The sequence below is a fragment of the Primulina huaijiensis genome, chromosome 1 (assembly GCF_012295235.1).
Source record: "Primulina huaijiensis isolate GDHJ02 chromosome 1, ASM1229523v2, whole genome shotgun sequence".
Taxonomy (NCBI): Eukaryota; Viridiplantae; Streptophyta; class Magnoliopsida; order Lamiales; family Gesneriaceae; genus Primulina; species Primulina huaijiensis.
This window is the reverse complement of record NC_133306.1, coordinates 23,643,073-23,661,564: the sequence shown is the minus strand read 5'-3', so window position 1 is coordinate 23,661,564 and position 18,492 is coordinate 23,643,073. Positions and strand designations below refer to the sequence as shown.

At 34.0% G+C, this 18,492-nt stretch overlaps 4 protein-coding genes across 7 annotated transcripts; 2 read left to right on the top strand and 2 right to left on the bottom strand.

Annotated features, from left to right (window-relative positions):
• Nucleotides 1–376: 376 nt before the first annotated feature.
• Nucleotides 377–3,178, bottom strand: LOC140986411 (uncharacterized). Its single transcript, XM_073454648.1, has one exon. The coding sequence runs from the start codon at nt 2,966–2,968 to the stop codon at nt 692–694; it is 2,277 nt and encodes a 758-aa protein (XP_073310749.1). The 5' UTR covers nt 2,969–3,178; the 3' UTR covers nt 377–691.
• Nucleotides 3,179–3,572: 394 nt separating this feature from the next.
• LOC140986403 (organelle RRM domain-containing protein 2, mitochondrial) lies at nt 3,573–6,155 on the top strand. Its single transcript, XM_073454636.1, has 3 exons — nt 3,573–3,852; nt 5,313–5,381; nt 5,755–6,155. Exons 1-3 carry the CDS (start codon nt 3,720–3,722, stop codon nt 6,006–6,008), a joined length of 456 nt encoding a protein of 151 aa, XP_073310737.1. The 5' UTR covers nt 3,573–3,719; the 3' UTR covers nt 6,009–6,155.
• Nucleotides 6,156–6,566: 411 nt separating this feature from the next.
• Nucleotides 6,567–9,192, bottom strand: LOC140986384 (uncharacterized). 3 transcript variants are annotated; one of them, XM_073454624.1, is made up of 3 exons: nt 8,591–9,192; nt 7,544–7,993; nt 6,567–7,207 (listed from the first exon to the last, which is right to left on the bottom strand). In XM_073454624.1, the coding sequence occupies exons 2-3, from the start codon at nt 7,991–7,993 to the stop codon at nt 6,833–6,835; spliced, it is 825 nt and encodes a 274-aa protein (XP_073310725.1). In that variant the 5' UTR covers nt 8,591–9,192; the 3' UTR covers nt 6,567–6,832. The 3 variants fall into 3 exon arrangements, with proteins under 3 accessions (XP_073310725.1, XP_073310708.1, XP_073310717.1); XM_073454607.1 differs by having other exon boundaries at nt 7,544–8,008; nt 8,591–9,191; XM_073454616.1 differs by having other exon boundaries at nt 7,544–7,996; nt 8,591–9,191.
• A 4,260-nt stretch (nt 9,193–13,452) lies between these two features.
• Nucleotides 13,453–17,119, top strand: LOC140986371 (ras-related protein RABE1c). 2 transcript variants are annotated; one of them, XM_073454589.1, is made up of 9 exons: nt 13,453–13,580; nt 13,712–13,828; nt 14,600–14,672; nt 14,763–14,863; nt 15,813–15,878; nt 16,013–16,110; nt 16,459–16,521; nt 16,597–16,689; nt 16,781–17,119. In XM_073454589.1, the coding sequence occupies exons 2-9, from the start codon at nt 13,756–13,758 to the stop codon at nt 16,862–16,864; spliced, it is 651 nt and encodes a 216-aa protein (XP_073310690.1). In that variant the 5' UTR covers nt 13,453–13,580; nt 13,712–13,755; the 3' UTR covers nt 16,865–17,119. The 2 variants fall into 2 exon arrangements, with proteins under 2 accessions (XP_073310690.1, XP_073310696.1); XM_073454595.1 differs by lacking the exon at nt 13,453–13,580 and adding an exon at nt 14,091–14,174.
• The last annotated feature ends 1,373 nt before the right edge of the window (nt 17,120–18,492 follow it).

Genomic DNA, 18,492 nt, shown 5'->3' with positions numbered 1-18,492 from the left:
AGCCTTGAGTCTCGTCCAATTATAAATAAGTTCATCTAATTAGTCAAAATAAGATTAAAAAAACCCGTACCTGATGAATAATGGAGGACATGAGTTGGATTGATTCACATTGAGCTTCCAAATATAGTTTTTCTACATCTTGTCTTTCTCAAAACATCACGTGCGTAAATAATCCTTTCTTGATTTGCTCATTGATGCAATATTATTTGAAAATTAAATAATTTTAGATGCACAAATATTCATATTTTAAATTTTATTTCGAATCTTAATGACCTTGTAAATGGATAAATTTTATTTTTCAAAAAAATAATAATAATACTCTTGATACAACAAGATTATGTTTTTATTATCGTTCCTTCCCACCATTATGTTAGGAATTGGGAGAAGTGTTACCTTCCCTTGAAAGATAAATCAAGGGCAATGAATAAACATACAACAATATAGGACTTGAATTGTATGGAGATTAGATGCATTTCAAGAATCAAAAGAAGGGAATGCCTCATTTGTAAGGAGATTTGAATTGGACAAACAACAAAGTAGATGCTCATATGTACTAAAGTTTAACAGAAACACATGAGGAAGCTTCCCCCTGTCTTGTGCCATCCAAATTTGTGTACCATCCTACACAAAATCATCTGAAAGATTCATCCAAAAACTCTGGAAATTCAAGCAACTAGATAGCCTTCTGTATTCACCAATAACCTCTTCTGGGCTTTCGTGTATTCAAGATACGGGCAAATGTATCCAGTGCATCTGGGAATTTACGTATTCTGAGGAAACCCTTTATCATGGCCACTTCACTGTCTGGAAACTTTGCTTTCTCCATTATTTTGTCTATGAGCTTTAAAAGAGTTTCCTCCATATTTAGAGCACATAGACCTTCGGCCAGCATGTTGAATGAAGAAGATTCTGGGAGAAACTCCTTCTCGGTCATTTCAAAGGCAAAATCAACAGCCTCTGCAATGGGACCGCCACCAGAGCAAAGCCCTCGAAAAACAATTTTGTACGAGACAGCATCGGGAGGATCACACTTTCCCTCCATTTCCCTGAAGAATCTCATAGCTTCGTTGACTCTTTTCCTTTTGAAAAGTGCTTGGACAATAGGATTGTACGCCCGTGGCGTCAAAACCATTCCTTTCATTTGGATACTTCTGAGAAGTCTCGAAGCAACCTCAACTCTACCAGCTTTACACAGTCCCTGAATTAAAGTTCCGTACGTCACAACATCTGGTTCGCACCCATTTGAGGTCATCGTTTGTACTATATCTGCTGCCTTTTTTATGTCTCCTTCTCTGCAAAAGTGAGAAAGGACCGAATTGTAAGTGAATTTATCTGGTTTTAGACCTTCCATTATCATTTGATCCATAAGCTGAGAAGCCTCTTCCATCCTCTTGCTTTTGCTGAGACCGTCAATAAGGGTATTATAAGTCACCAGATTTCGAGAAACCCCTTGTACTTCCATCTGATCAAATATCTCCCCTGCTTCTTCAATTCTTCTACTTTTGCAGAATCCATCAATTAACGTGTTATAAGTTATCACACTTCTTGCACAGCCACTCGATTCCATATCTTTAAGCAATTCCAAGGCTTCATCGAGCTTGCCTTTCGTGCATAGGCAATCCATCAGTATGTTGTAAGTGAACTCATCTGGTCGACAACCTTTAGCCTTCATCTCGAAGAATAATTCCATCACGATGCTAAAGCGTCCAGTTAAGCACAGACCTTGTATAAGGGAATTAAAGGTGGACACATCAGGCAGAACACCATTGCTTGTCAGAATACGTGCGAGTTCAGTAGCTTCTTCCACATGGTTCTCTTTGCACAAGGTGCTAATAATGGTATTATACGTGACTGCATTTGGAGAACAATCTCTAGAAAGCATCTGATTGACAACTTCGATTGCCTCTTCAACGTCTCCGATTCTACATAGGCCTGATATGACAGAGTTAAACGTGAATACATCTGGATCAAAACCCTCCTGAAGCATCAAATCCAGGACCTCCACAGCATGATTTACAAATCCCACTTTGCACAAACCACTTATCAATGTATTGAATGTGAAATGGTCGGGATAAAACCCCTCATTAGCCATTTCTTGCACAAATATCAAAGCTTCCTCAATCCTGCCCTCTTTGCAAAACCCATTAATCAATACATTAATTGTGACATTACTCCACGGACACCCAACTGCCACCATCTGTTCTCTAACTCGCAATGCTCCTTCTACATTACCCTCCTCAATATAACCCTGAATTATCGTTGTATAAGTCTTCTCATCTGGTGCTAAACCATAGTTGGGCATCTCCTCCATCATCAACATTGCCGGCCTAATTTGATTTGCCTTACACAATGCCTTTATCAAAATATTAAAAGTTGAAATATCCGGCTTCACACCGTAATTCAGCATCCTAGAATGCACGCTCTCTACCAGTATCAATTTGTTCCCCTCAACAAGAACATTTAACAAAAAGTTATAGCTATGAGTTCCAGGCCTCACCCCATACTCATTTTCCATCAAATCGAGAACTCCAACTGCTTCATCATACAAAGAAAATTCCGCATAACTACCAATTAAAACAAAGAAAATTCTTTCCACCACCTCAACTTCAGAATGCTTCATACCATCAAGTACTTGTCTCATCGAATCAAATGACCCTGCCACGCCGAGCTTCCGAAGTATTTCCTCGTATATTGGCAAAGTGGGCGCAAAATTGGGCTGCTTCGATGCCCATTCGAAGATGCGAAGGGCCGACGTCCCGTTATCTTCACCACGAAGTGTGTCCAAAAGTTGTTTTGGAGTGAAGTCCGGGGAAAGTGAAACGCTTGAAACACTCGACGAAACGGCAAACGAGGGTGGGTTCAGCTGCTTTACGTGATTTATGGTAAACGTGAATGAATTAATTTTAATGGGTTCTGAAATCTGTTGAAAAAGAAAAGGGTGGCACTTCAGGCAAGATGAGAACGTCATTTTTTGTCAATCATACAAGCACTTGGTGTGCAAGATAGACTCTGGACAGTGTCCACCAAACCAAGAGGTAGCCCTCTAGACCAAACCGACCGCGCACGAAAATTGCAAAACCTAATTGGATAAAATGAATTCCAAATATCTACGCCTACATTTGGAATTGGTTGTAAATGAAATAACACATCAATGGAAAGTTGATTTCCTTCAATTTTTAATCTACAAAAAAATTCCTCCTTTATGTTTGCTTTAACAAATTAATTTTGCTTGATAGAACAAAATAATAATACAAAAATATTAATTAAAAATTAAAAAAGATGGGTCACAAATCAGGCATAGAATACACAACTGACGGACATGTTCTTTATAAAAAAAAAAAAAAAAAAAACAACGTTGTCAACTTATTTCAATATAAAGACAATACTAAAAATTATTTATGGATGCACTTTTTTTGAACTATAATTAATCACAAAAAGTTGGATGGATAATTATTCAATTTTGAAGGGGCTAATGCGAATATGTTTCAAATTCGAAATTAATCACATAAAAAGCAAATATATTTATTTATTTTTATGAGTAAAGTAGTCAAATCCTACATAATAATCTTTCTTTAAAAAATGGTAAAAAAGCTGACTTTCTACTGAACCCTAAACCCCGATTTTCAATTTCCAGTTTTCTCCAGCTTGAATACCAAAATCGAAACTTTGCATCGCAAACCAGTCTCTTTCGATTTTTCCAAAATCTGAATTCAATTGAAATGGCGTTCGCTGCTTTTCGGCGCATTTTGAGTGGATCTTCGGCGCCATCGCCGCTTCTTCGCTCGCACTTCGCTTCGATTCGATCCAGTTCTACCCTCGTTACTCTCACTAGTCCTAAGCTCTTCATTAGCGGTATTCGTGTAGCTGAATGTTTGATTATTCGTTTAATGAAATTGTTTTTGTAATTTTTGTGAACTTTTCTGTTTCATGGCACCTTGGTGTCAAAGTAAGCGTCATAGAGTGGATGGTGAATCGATTTAAAAGCTCATCCATTCCGTTTTTTTTTTGTTACGATTTTATGTTAATTTTTGAATTTGTATTGTGTTGGTAGGGGGATTACATCAGATTCCTTTGCTTTATTAATGTTTGGTCGGGCAATTTATATTCATTGTTGTAGAACTAATGCTATTCTTTTGTCTTTTGCTTGCTTCCACTTTGATATAGTTGTCTGAAATATGTCCTTCCTTTTAAATGTAGAAAACAAGGAAAGTGTCCAGATTCTTTGATTGAATGAATGTTTTTTTCCTTTTCTTTGTTTTTTTTTTTTTTGTCTTTTCACTTACAGCGTGTTAATGTTCCTGAGCAGTCCTGAGAACTCTTCGGTTTGTGTGACATTCAGCTAATGTTTGAACCTTGGTGTTAATTTAGCTAAAACTTAGTACTTTGTGTCTGTAGCTTCCGTATTTATCTTCCCTGGATGTGGCGAACAAAAAATGGTGTGGGGGAAAATATGAATACAAATTATTGTCCTATCTACCTCGAGATGGATTTGAAAATTTCTGAATTGTTGATTAAACCATCACCAATAGTTGCATCTGGATGATAAAGAGAGTGACATGTAACATGGTCTTCAATTTAGACAAGTAATAAAAGTGTCTCAAAATGTAGTATCTTAGGTCATGGTATCATCCTTGGGAGGTCTCCAAGTTAAATTTATAGTGTATGTATAAGGAGTTTGGCATTACTCTTGTATCTCTTTAGTTGCATGCTCATATATGTGGGTGCATGATACTTGAAATTGATTGGTCTTATAACTAAAGTTGGAAGACCAATAGATTGTAAGCATATGAATGCTCGTATTGATCTTATCTCCGGGGCTTCTTCCACATCTCTGTAACCTTAAATAATTTTTCACTTTAGGAGCAAAACTATTCATCTTTGGACATTCCTGGCTTGCACTTACAAATTCATCCGTCCTTGCAATCTATAACCTGTGGCTTCTATATCTATTGAAGCCTACTTCGAAAATGTCATCTTTCTTGCATCTTGTCCTTGCGAGAAGTGTGTATTCTTTAAACTGACTTCAATGCTCAGTCTAATATAGTTTTCACAACTCGCACTATCCTTCTCACAGGAAGAAGCATTATGAAGATATTGTAATCTAGAGATTAGGATGGAACTGCTTTAATGGGTTTACTAATATCCTGATGAAGAAAATAACCTGATAAAAAGCTACATGTCTTGTGCTTTTATGAGCTGGGAGATGCCTAGGAAGAAGCAATGTCAATTTCTGATCTTCTTCGTTATTTTGCATGTCTTTAATGATCATATCTTAAGATGGACCAACACTTGTCTTGATGTTGACAACACAGGTCTTTCAAGAGTCACGACTGATGAAAATCTTTATAATGCCTTTGCTTCGTTTGGCCGGCTTCGCGAGGGTAAGCATATATCTCCCGATATCTTCTTAGACAGTTTTCATTGTTTTACCCAACTGCCCTTAATTTATGAACTATAAATTTCTAATTGGTGTTTGAAATATCTTTTGGATATAAATTTTGAAAGTTGATTTGACGTGATAAAGCTAAAATGCGAGTTATATTGTACTTATTTTTTGATAGTTGATTTGGAATGAATATGAGAGATTTATTTGATTGAAAATTTTTGAAGAACTTTTTGAGTTGGGTTCTTGAATGAATGGATAAAATTTTAATTTTTTTTATTGAATTGCCGAGAAATTGAGAACCCAAACAAACAGAGCCATTGTCACTAATCGACTGGTTCAATTTCTAAACTGTTTTGTTTGTTATGCAGCGAAAGTGATAATGGACAGAGCGACTGGAAGATCTAAGGGGTTTGGTTTTGTTACTTATGAGACGGTTGAAGAAGCTGAGAAGGCGCGAGAGGGTATGAACGCCAAGTTCCTTGATGGGTGGGTGATTTTCGTTGATCCAGCTAGGCTGAGGGAAGCTCAGCCTCGCCAACCTCCTCGACAAGATATGCAGTTTAACTCACAGTCTACTGACATGGGGTTCACAACAAACAAGACAATTGGATGGTGTGGATGATGCTTTATGGTACTTCTGGTATGGAATTGACGGGTTTCCGAGAAATCAACTTGTATCGGATTGAGGGATATTGGCTTCTATGGAAACAACGAACCTTTTATGGATTTATGGATTCGTGATTTCAATAGAAATCAAGCTTCTAATGAATTATTTTTTTCCCACGATTTTCTAGGCTCTGCATATTTCGTCGAACCACATAATAATGATGATGAAAAAACACTCATATCTAGTTAAGTTTTTTATTCAACTGCATTTCAATTAACACGGTAAATACTTCTCAACATCTCGCGATAGAATTTGTATATATGACCACAAATACTCGATTAGATCTGTCATGTCGCGTGAAATACATCTACCATGTTATACATTATTAAATTAATCGATGCATCACATATTCAACGTGGGGTTCATATGATCATAAGTTTATCCATCAAGGAGCGAGTCTTACGAACTATTGACCAAACATACTTCTGCAACCCAAGTGCAAATTACGTATCGCAACGGAATTTGCCATTAGTCTTGCCAAATACTAGGGGCACTATTCGATCCAAAGATAGAGAGAATTAATACGGTCATAATCAAACCGAGAAAATCAAAAGAGGAGTATGAACCCCGAAGTACATTACACCAAAATCTTTTAAACATGGTGGTATTACAACCACAAACGCTCATCCATTTCACTTGCAAGATAAACTGGCTAAAAGACTCACCATTTGTTATTTATTTATTTACATGGTGAGATAAGGAAAACACACTAATTAAGAACATAAGGTTCCTCGTATGTAGCCTCTGCTACTGGAAAGAGCCACCTGTGACAGATTTCTTCAAAAAACTACCTCCACAGAAGGGGTATGGACTCCCGACATTAAAATTTTAATACCCAACACAGGCTTGCTAAAACCGATCAATCCATTATCATCACGTATAGGCTTGACCTTGTTACCCTCATAGTTCTTATGAACTTGTTTCTTGTCTTTGCCCTTGCTGCCTCGTGAAGATTTGCCTCCTCCCTTCAACTTGTTCTTCCCATACCTCTTGCCATCATTGCGATAGCGTTGATTCTTGTTTGATGGAACATGAGATGCTGCTGTTGGAACTGGATCATAGACATCAGGGGCCCAGGTCACAGAGACCTTCTTAGGTTCAATACCCTGCTTTTCACGGCTACCTTTCATGGCAGATACAATCTTTGAAGATTTCTGAGGTAATTGCATGAAGTTTAAAATAATAATAATAATAATAATAATAAGAGTTGTTAAAAAGAGGATTTTCAGGGCCTGAATATATGAACTATGCAGTTTCTTTTCTCCAAATTGGGATCGAATGTGATGTTGAAAGATGAAAATAAAAGTGTACTCGTAATTGATTAAAGAAACAATATTATTTGCACAGGTTGACATAATGCTGGCATCTGCTCTAGCAAATGTCTTCGGCCAAGAATATCACTTGGCACGGTCCATTTCACAATAGAAAGCTTATACACTAATAAAAAACCACTAACATGAACTGGCCAAAAGATCAGATGGAAGACTTACAGGCAGCGATATGGATTGTGAATAGTGTGGATTAACAGATTTATCACATTCATTTGCTTCAGAGACTTCAGCAGTAATAACGTCCTCCTGCTTTAGTTTTCCAACCAACAATCCATGTACAGACGATTTAGGATCACCAGGACGCAGAAATGTTGCAGACTTGCTTATGCTTTTTTCAGATGCTGAACTACAGAAAATTTTCTTATCCAAATCATCTTGTTTGGCTTCCCTTACCACATTGCCAGTAACATTCTTGTCAGCAAATTGGTAGATGCTACTAGTTGATAGTTTGTTGTCCTTGGCGTTAAGAAATTCACTCAAACATGTCTCGAGGTCATTCCCTGAAAGATTCCTTAAGTTGCGGTGATCACAGCGGCAAGGATCTGCAGCAGAACCACCATCGTTGCTTTTATCTTGAGAAGTTGGTGAATATGGAACACACACTTCCATCTACTGCAGTAAAAACTGAAGAGTTCCATAAATACCTCGCCAAATTTGATAATCATCTGTATTACAAGGTATAATGGACTCAAAGCATATGTTTTTTAAATAACTCAAAAACTTCATACACTCCTGGGAATCCTTTAAGATAATAACTCAGACTCCATGAATATGGAATCAAGTCAATTTATCAAACCATTATCGCACTGGCCACTGGTTCCACCTCAATAATAAAGCAACCCCGAAACCGATATGTTGTTTTCCACTCTTAGAACAATAAACTAATGAAATAGCTAGATATTTTAAAATTTGAGATAAATATTTTTTACATCTCAAACGTGTTTCATTTTAATTCTAACCAGCATGATCTGACCTTGACTTCAAAATTCATGGAAAAAATTATCATGGCCACATATGAAGTACTCAATTTACTATAACACAGAAAAATATAGCAAACGGGATGGATAATAAGATCAATACTAGGGTATCTATTTGGCGCTAGTGAGTAACTGAGTATAAGTGCGGCAGACACATTACATATATTCCACTAAACAAAGCGTAGTAAAAACAATAAACAAATCGTCAAACATTTCACCATGTCTCTACCTTATATTGATTCCGAGCTCCTTTAACGCAAATTCTCCGCAATATGTACTGAAGCGATACCAACCAACAGAAAACCCAAAAAGATCCGTAAATATCGATAGGTAATTTCAGATCAAAATCTTTCCCACGACCAAACGTTTCAGAAATCTTCAAATACTTTAACAATAGTAGCTGGAAATCAACAGATAGCGACAAACCCCCGTCGAAAACAGACACCGCACCCAAACCAATCAAAGATCAGAGCAAATATTAACTACTAAGATTACCACGCCGATCACTTTTCTGAAGATATTTCAGACGATGAGAAAACGAGCCGCCACAATAGGACGTCCTGTGTGGGAGTAAAAGCAGATCGTTTGAAGGCACCGAATGCATAGTTCGATGCTCCCTGATTCACAATTCGCCAGTTTCTTTTGGGAAAAAGAAAATCCAATACGATCGAACTTTACAGATAGATTGATTTTCAATTTTCAAAGAAAATGGAGATTGAATCGAAAAGTCACGAAATCATCGGCATCGAAAATGGGAACCCTAGGCCATGACTGAATGAGGATAAGCGGATCGGATAATGAGGAGTAGTTACATAGCATTCATCGTCACATTACTTAAATGACCTTTATATCCATCGGATTCTTTTCAAATATCTACTATATATATATATAAATTTATATATATTATTTTGTAAAACGATTTAACGATTTATATTTACAATAAAAATAATATTTTTTTATTAATAAAATAATATTAGAGATCAATTTCATAAATTTAACATATCATATAATTAACAAAAGTCCAAAACAATATCCAAATTGTAAAATAAAATTAAAAAAAATAAAATAATAACGAATTTTTTTTCCTGCACGTATCTCAATAATTGAGTATTATTGACTTTTCTAAACGAAAAATATTGGCAACGAAAACATCTAATTTTCGTTCAAAAGCGTGTTTTTTTATAATTAATTTAAAAATAAAAAATTTTCAAAATTAATTAAAGACAAATTATTTTTCAAAAGTATTTTAATCCGCGCTTTGTAAGCGCAGACGCTTCACGTAGACGAGCGTCCACACTACGTCCACAAAACGCGGATGCTCGTCCACGTGACAAAGCACGGACGCTCGTCCACATGGACGAGAGTCCAGTATATTATTATTATTATTATTATTATTATTATTATTATTATTATNAATTTAATTCTAATGAAAAATTATTATTATTAATTAATTAATTTAATTCTAATGAAAAATATAAATATTTATAATATATGTTAATTATTAAATATTTTGTATTATTTGGTTGGTTGATTGAAAAATTAGAGAGGATTGAAAAAATATTTATTGTTTCATTTTAAATTATTGTTTCATTTTAAAAATATGAGATGATTGAAAAAATATTTATTGTTCCATTTTTAAAATATGAGAGATATGAAAGTATTGAAAAATATTTTTTATTTTTAAATTATTGTTCCAAGAAAACGTACATAAAATAAAATTGGTCAAAATGATATTTTAAGAAGACTCATTTCGAATTCTCTCAAAATTATATAAACACGTATTTCATACNATTGAAAAATATTTTTTATTTTTAAATTATTGTTCCAAGAAAACGTACATAAAATAAAATTGGTCAAAATGATATTTTAAGAAGACTCATTTCGAATTCTCTCAAAATTATATAAACACGTATTTCATACAAAAAAAATTAATTGTAAAACATATAATTATATATAATGGGTTTATTATTATTAATAGAATTATTAAATTAATCAATATATAAAAATGAGAAGACCAACAGTGAAGGAAGCAAGTCAATTATTGTATACAAACTGATATGATGCATTAGAAATTTAGTAAGCTCATATATCAGGGATCAAGTCAATAATTTTATGCCGAGTGTAGACGCACCTTAATGTGTAGCTCTAATATGTTCTAGGTTGACCTACAATGTTCAGGGTTATCAAAGTCTGCGAGTCATGTTGGACATTGTAACTCTTGATACCCAATCGTCCACGATACAGAACATGATTGAGCGGCCACAAAAAATGAGGTATATATCGAAAAATATTAGACCTGATGTGATATGTCATACATAATATGCAAAATCAATAAAACATATATCATACAACATATAAATATGTGAGTGGGTTTCATGTGAGACGGGTCAACCCTACCCATATTCACTATAAAAATTAATACTTTTAGCATAAAAAGTAATACTTTTTCATGGATGGTCCAAATAAGAGACCCGTCTCACAAATACGACCCGTGAGATCGTCTTACACAAGTTTTTGCCTAAATATGTAGCATATAAATGTATATATTTCGCTTGGATATTTCAGTCAATACATCACGCACCTCAATAAAACAATCTGACATAAAGTTTATCCGCTTGAGCGTAGACAATACCAACATACTGAAATCATTATCAAGCAAGATCCAGAATCACTAAACATTCTTCAAAATTATTTCTAACGATCCTTAACTCTCTACTTTAGAATTATATAGGCGTACGTCGTCAACAAACTAATCACGTCTCGACTGTTTCCTGGTTCACCTTCTCTTCTTCTAGTCGACACCAGTTCCAAAGCTTCCCAACAATGAATTGTCCTAGAAACAGGTTAGAAAACGTAAAGTATATGGCTAGAACTCGAGAGAGAAAAACTGAGGGAAAACGATGTAGGAATCAAATTAAACCAACTTCTATTTATAGGCTGCTTCCAAACTAGTTGAGAACATTCGAATTAAATCTTATATACCACTGTTATAATCTCATTCATCTACTTGGATTTCTCGAGATAATGTAATATGTAGTAGATTAAGTGATCCAATTTAAATTTGGTGGATCTCAACATATTGATCCTCAATTTATCAAATTTTTAATAATGTTTAATTAACAATTTTTTTAATAATTTGGTAATTAGTACTTCATAATTCACATAAAAATTCAAGTCATTACAAGTGGAATACTTCCGAACATTAACCCCGTCCTTCTGCTGAAGAAGTCAGAGAAGGTTGCTGAGAAAGCTCCCAGAATCTCCGTTGAAGACCACAAAATCGCCAAAGAAAGCTAAATAAGGTATCGAATCAGGCGGAGTCCTTGGTCTTTTGTAAGGTTGGTTTCTGTCTATGCAACGATCATCGTTAGAATTGATGGAAAAATGTTCATAAACTGTGTAAATGTACAATTTCCTATGAACTAATGCTATGTTTAGGCTGAATTGATAAATTGCTGATTCTTTGTTTTCTGAATCATGTTGGGAATATGGTATTTGATTTATATGTTATGCAAGACAGAACAATTAATGGTGTAATTACGAGTAGCCAAAAACAGGACTATACACTTTTGGAAGAAAAAATGATGGTGATTTTGTGAGATTTGCAGATTTTGTGAGATTTGCAAGAAGTGGTTTATTCAAAATTTCTACAATGTTAAACAGTAATTTTAATTAAGAGTAGGTCTCTTGTGAGACGATCTCACAAATCTTTATAACCCGATCGATATTCAGAATAAAAAGTAATACTTTTAGCATAAAAAAATAATAATTTTTCATAGATGACCCAAATAAGAGATTCACCTCACAAAATACGACCCGTGAGACCGTCTCACACGAGTTTTTATCTTTAGTTAATTATGTCAAAGGTGATTTTGAATGAATAGTTTGATTGTTAATTTGTTTATAAATAATTTCATGAAAATTTTTAATATAATTAATAATAATAATATTCATGTATACTATCTACTCAAAAAATCGAAAATTAACGAAACTTAAACACAGATTCAAACTTTAAATATTGTTGTTTAATTTTAGTATTTTATTTTAAAAGTAAATAATTTTTTTAAATTTTAAATAAATAAAAATTTAATTTTCTTTAAAATTTATAAATATTAATTATAAATTTTTTAATACTTTGAATTGAAATGAATTAACTATAAAAAAGGCATCCAAAACATTGTCATGTTACTTGAATCGGACAATATACAGGTCATAATCGGTCCCCAACAATTATTATTATTAAGAAATAAAAATATCAACGTTGAAATAAAAAATATTATTAGAATATTCTATTATAATGTATAATGTAGTACAATTATGTTGGACATAATTTTTATGTAGCATATATATAGCGTATAATCTGGTGCAAATTTTTTTTTTTTCAATAAAGCTTTTTCCAATATTGAATGTAATATGAAATTATTACAATAGATAATTAATTATTCTTACAAAAACCGCCTTTTAACACCGAAATTCAAAGCCTATAATCATCATAATTAATAACATAGTCATAAATATAGGTATACGTACGGTCCAATTTGAATACAAATAGATCAAAGAAAGGATTTTGCTTAAATAGGTTATTTCTTGATAAAAATGGTGGAAAACCCCATCTATTATCAATTTTTAAAAGAAAAATTGCAACAAAAATCTAAAATATTTTAATTAATAGTAGGTCTCTTGTGAGACGATCTCATGAATCTTTATATATGAGACATGTCAACCCTACCGATATTCATAATAAAAAGTAATACTATTAGCATAAAAAACAATAATTTTTCATGGATGACCCAATTAAGATATTCGACTCACGAAATTGATCCGTGAGACCGTCTCATAAGAGTTTTCGCGTTTTTTAAAAGAGCATTCAAACAACATATTTTGGCAAAAATTTTTTTTTTTGAAATCAAAATCATTTTCACTATGAAAATTTATACTGATAAACATTAAATGTAGGTTTTTTTTAAAAAAAAAAATTAAATTTTCAATCACGTTTTGACTCATTCAAAAAACTTGACGATTTCTCCCTATCATTGACAATAGTTTAATTATTAAAACAATGATGAAAAATGAAACAAAAAAATTTAATTTATTTAAAGAAAATACAGAACTCAACGACCGACGTCCCACACTCTCTCTCTCTCCCCCACAAACGCTTCCCTCATTTTCCTCGTACATTAGATCCCTCTTTTCTTCTCTTTTTTTTTTCCGGCGATCTGGTAATTTTTTTCATTCTTCTCGATAGATTTGGCTCTTTATTTGCAATTTCGAGTTTTGAACAGCTTATTTTAATCGGTGGATCAAAATCTGCCATTGATAGGTGGTATTGATTGACTTTTTTGGTGGCTAGGGTTTGTTTTGAGGAAATAGTTTTGGACAACTGAAGTAAATCAGATGGCTGCTCCACCCGCCAGAGCTCGAGCTGATTATGATTATCTTATTAAGCTTCTATTGATCGGTGACAGCGGTGCGTGTTTTTTTTTTTTTTTGCGTATTTTTGTTTGGAGATGTTTTCTGTGTCAGGCGGCAATGGTGTGAATCGGATTATGTATTTGGTTTGGTAATAGCTGCGTTCGAAGAGAATTAGCCGCATTGCTTGGCATGCATGTTATTTTAGGTTTTAGGCAATGAATTTTCGATCATATCATTTCGTTGGTTGGATTGTATCTTTAATAGGAATAGTTTATTATTATTTGTCTTTTGCTGCACTTGAAAATATTTGGCTGTAGGGATTGAATTTGTTGGAATTTACTCTGCTTAGCAATATTATTTGGACAGAGTGGAATGATGCTCATATTTTTTCATGAAAAATGGTAAGCTCTTGGTGTCTTTTAGATTCATAATATTTGCGTACGTTTTTACCGAGGGCACATATTCTTAATTTTATAGCACCTTATTATTATAGGCATTTTTCAAAGCGGTCTCGGATTTCAGTTGTCCACCAGGGAAGCTCGTTCTGGATTATTGTAGAAGTAATATGACTAGATTTAGAGTCCTGGAAAGGAAGTTAGGATATAAAGTACTTTATTGTTTTAATTCATGAGACCGAGCTACAGAATATACAATCTAGTCTATACCCGATAAAAATATTTTCTTCTTGAAAATATGAAAAGCCTGTCTGTTGATCATTTCCCCAGTTTACATGATTTGTTTATTGGTTTTAGATTGTCATTTTTCTTAAGTTAAATGCTAGAGATTATACGTGTATTGAAGTTCTAACTTATTGATGCCTTGTCAGGTGTTGGTAAGAGTTGCCTTCTTCTACGTTTTTCTGATGGTTCTTTCACCACCAGTTTCATCACCACCATTGGGTAGGATTCCTTGAGATTTAGATACATTACAATTGTGTTGCCTTTTAACATTCTCCTGACTGTTGTGTATGGTTCTGCTATATAATTCAGCATTGATTTCAAGATAAGGACTATCGAGCTTGATGGGAAAAGAATCAAGCTGCAAATTTGGGATACTGCTGGACAAGAGCGATTTCGTACAATCACAACTGGTATGGATTTGAATGATATTGAAATCTGCTCCGCTCCATTTCACGCTATCTTATCTTGGCATATCTAAGATAACAATTTCAATTGGAACTTGTTTTGTTTCTGCCATTGTTGAGGCATGTAGTTGCTGTTGCACTTTAGAAAGCGAGGTAAACAACTTTGTATACAACGTGCTAAACTCTGGAGGGTATTTGATATCAACTTAAAAAGATTTTTTAGAGTGATCATTCATATTATTAAAATATGTATTATAGGATGAATATGCTTGTTGAAAAATGTATTATAGGATGAAAATCCTTGTTTGACAGTAAATTTTTATTACGTGCTTTTTTTATATAATTGGGTTAACACTTTCAAAGCCTGCATTTCACTTTTCTTATGGTTTTAAAGGACTGTTTTGTGAAATAATGTTTCCAAACCGTTTCTTGTTTTTCACTTTCTTCATAACAACTTTTTGTAAGAACTGTTTGATTTGAGGTTTGTTTGGGATTTGGGTTGCTTCATTGCTTATGAGGATTCCACGATTTTGATATTGTGGAGCTGTGGCAAAGGTTGGGGATGATGTAAAATGTAATGAAGGATGGCTGTAGAGAAATGTGGCTTATACGGTGATTGGTTCGTGATGATAGTGACTTTGCAAGAGGAAAGAGGTGTGGCTGCTGGGTCCACTAGATAACAATCAAGAGGTTCTGTGGGTGGTATGGTGATTTTTGGTTGGATATAGTCTGCAGAGATGAAGGTTATAAAAGAAAAATCGAAATATGGTCTGATGGTGTCATTTTCTTTATCAAAATTTGATGGGATTATAAGCACTTTATCACTCCCTCTGCTCCACTTGTTAACCATTTACTGGATTTACCTATCTGGAAGCAACCATTTAATTCTTCAAAGAATTATTGCATTTCTTGAACTATATTGAGCTTATTGCCTGAGTAATTACATTTTTTTCAGCTTACTACCGAGGAGCAATGGGTATACTGCTGGTGTATGATGTGACTGATGAGTCATCTTTCAACAGTAATTACTTTTCGTTCCCCCATACATTTATTAATGTTTTCCATACTTCTCGATTAACTTTTATGTTTATTTACTTTTTCACTGTGTGCTGTGCTGTATCTTATTCTTATCTAATTAACTTCATCCTTTTTTAGACATTAGGAATTGGATCAGAAACATTGAACAGCATGCCTCCGACAATGTCAACAAGATATTAGTGGGAAACAAAGCTGATATGGATGAAAGTAAAAGGGTCTGCCTTCTCTGTTTCTGTTTCTCTCTCTTTTTACACATGTGTCTACATTCACTGTTTATGCATAAGTTATGTTCTCTGTTAGCCCTGTTCTCCCATGGTTTAGATCTAGAACTCAATTATCTTGAAGTTTGACGTGCTTTCAAGGTGATCGAACTTTAATCCTCGAAGAAAAATTTGAAATTTTTAACAAATTAAGAGTAATGCAAAGCAATATGCATTAGGCTCCAGTCATTACCTAAAGATGCAGACTTTCTATGTATTCCCCCTTTAATGCGCCCATATATTTCTATTCTAATTTATTTTTTTTTAAATCCAAAATAATCTGACACAGCTTAACCTTTATAGGCCGTTCCTACATCCAAGGGTCAAGCACTTGCTGATGAATATGGAATCAAATTCTTTGAGACTGTAAGTCACACTTATTGCTTAAGTTAGATTTTTTTTTTCCGATTGATTCAGTTTAAATAACATCATGTGAAACAGAGTGCTAAAACGAACATGAACGTGGAGGAAGTTTTCTTCTCAATAGCCAGGGACATAAAGCAAAGACTTGCTGAAACTGACTCAAAGGCTGAGGTATCCAGCGCCATAGTTTACATGCTTGCGCTTGTATCTGTTTTTCTATCGTATGAAAAAATTGACCTGTGTTATTTTTGCATGAATGCAGCCCCAAACTATAAGAATCTCCCAACCAGACCAGTCAGCAGGGGCGGCCCAAGCCACCCAAAGATCAGCCTGCTGTGGTTCTTGAACATCCCGGTTCCATCAGGGACGAGGTGATTGATTACGTGTTTTCAGTTGACCATTTTGACGAAGAAACGAGTCTTTGTTATGAAAAAAGCAGTGCTGCTTGTATTATCATCCCTCTCATTATTTTAGAAACAGAATTGTCATCTTTATTGGTGGAAGTAGTTAGCACATCAGTACTTTTAACGCACTTCTTTGGCTTGAAATTTGAATCTCAGGATATTGATTTGCTTTTTGTTTGTTAAAAATTTATCTTATACATGTTTCTGTTTTTTGTTTATCACCCTTGCATGACATACCAGCCAAACTGGGAAAGCAAAGAAATCATAATATCTTGGTCCAACTATTTTGAAGGGTCATGATATCAGTTATTCTGTTTTTAATTTTCGCAAAACATTAAAAATATTTATCGTATGGTACGGTTAATATATCAGGTTTTAAGCACTTGGATTTATTGAATCTGGTCAAATGCCAATAAACTCGGACTTTTTTGGTCTACTTGTGATAACCCACATTATTACCCACTATAAGATTTCGAGCTTAAGTGTGCTATAACTAGGTAGGTTTCTAAAGAAGGCTGGACTTTAGATGCCTGCGTTTTGACCACGGATTTCCTTGCAACGAGTCACCAATATTTTGGTTTTGATCAAAACACGATAACGGAATCTTGAGGGACCAAGCCCACTTTTCTTTCTTCCAAAATTGTTGAACAATCGTCATTGCTACTTTGTCTAAAGGCTCCGACATTTCTTTGAATTATGATGCCTTTTGGGTTTGCATTTTTGCTCATTGCTTTATTAAAGATTGTGAGTTTTGCCCATGAATTAAGATAGTGGGAAATTTGTAAGATTGGCTTATATGACAATGGCACTAAGATGATACTAAACCAGTCAATAATTTGATAAACTTGGGGAGATTTAATCTATATGTATATTTTAAAAAATACTGCATAAAATTTGGTTATTATTGTCATTATAATTATTATTAATTTAGTTTATATTCATTTACAATATTAGGTCACCCATGTTACGCCTAACTTGGTATGCCCTTGAACGTTCATTCGATGATGTTAGAATCATATTCCTTGGAAACCTCAATCCCTTGGAATTATGATGCCTTTTGGTTTTGCTTATAAATAGAATGATTTAGTGAGAATACAAAGGAACTTCTTTGAGTGGGGAAATAACGTATCATGATTTTTGTACAAAATTCTTTTGAGTAGACGATTTTCTTGAGAAAACAAGTATTAAATTTTAAGAAAATTGTGTATAATTCCTTTAAAAACTATTGGAAAAGGGGCACACTCTTTCCTTGTGCCGTCGATAACTCAGATCGGCAAAAACTCTATGATACAATTTTAGTGTTTTTCGTCATTTAATGTGGTCAAATTTTAACATTTAGATTTCTACTGTCATATGTGATTTTTCATTGAAATACGAATACGTCACATAAACTAATATTTTAAGAGAAATATCAACCTTTGGTGGATCATATACTAATCCCAAATCGCCTCTGATGTCTCACGATCCATAACTAGTATTACATCGTACTTGATGTTTCACACAATAATTTACTCTAAAAAATAATAGCAAACATTTATAAAAAAAAAAGAAAAAAGAAAACAAACCATAT

Coding starts and splice junctions, on each gene's coding strand:
- LOC140986411 (XM_073454648.1), bottom strand. CDS start 2,968: ATGACGTTCTCATCTTGCCTGAAGTGCCACCCTTTTCTTTTTCAACAG.
- LOC140986403 (XM_073454636.1), top strand. CDS start 3,720: ATGGCGTTCGCTGCTTTTCGGCGCATTTTGAGTGGATCTTCGGCGCCA. Junction 3,853..5,312: donor TCCTAAGCTCTTCATTAGCG/GTATTCGTGTAG, acceptor TTGACAACACAG/GTCTTTCAAGAGTCACGACT. Junction 5,382..5,754: donor GTTTGGCCGGCTTCGCGAGG/GTAAGCATATAT, acceptor TTTGTTATGCAG/CGAAAGTGATAATGGACAGA.
- LOC140986384 (XM_073454624.1), bottom strand. CDS start 7,993: ATGGAAGTGTGTGTTCCATATTCACCAACTTCTCAAGATAAAAGCAAC. Junction 7,208..7,543: donor CACAATCCATATCGCTGCCT/GTAAGTCTTCCA, acceptor CAATTACCTCAG/AAATCTTCAAAGATTGTATC.
- LOC140986371 (XM_073454589.1), top strand. CDS start 13,756: ATGGCTGCTCCACCCGCCAGAGCTCGAGCTGATTATGATTATCTTATT. Junction 14,673..14,762: donor AGTTTCATCACCACCATTGG/GTAGGATTCCTT, acceptor TATATAATTCAG/CATTGATTTCAAGATAAGGA. Junction 16,522..16,596: donor GAATCAAATTCTTTGAGACT/GTAAGTCACACT, acceptor CATGTGAAACAG/AGTGCTAAAACGAACATGAA.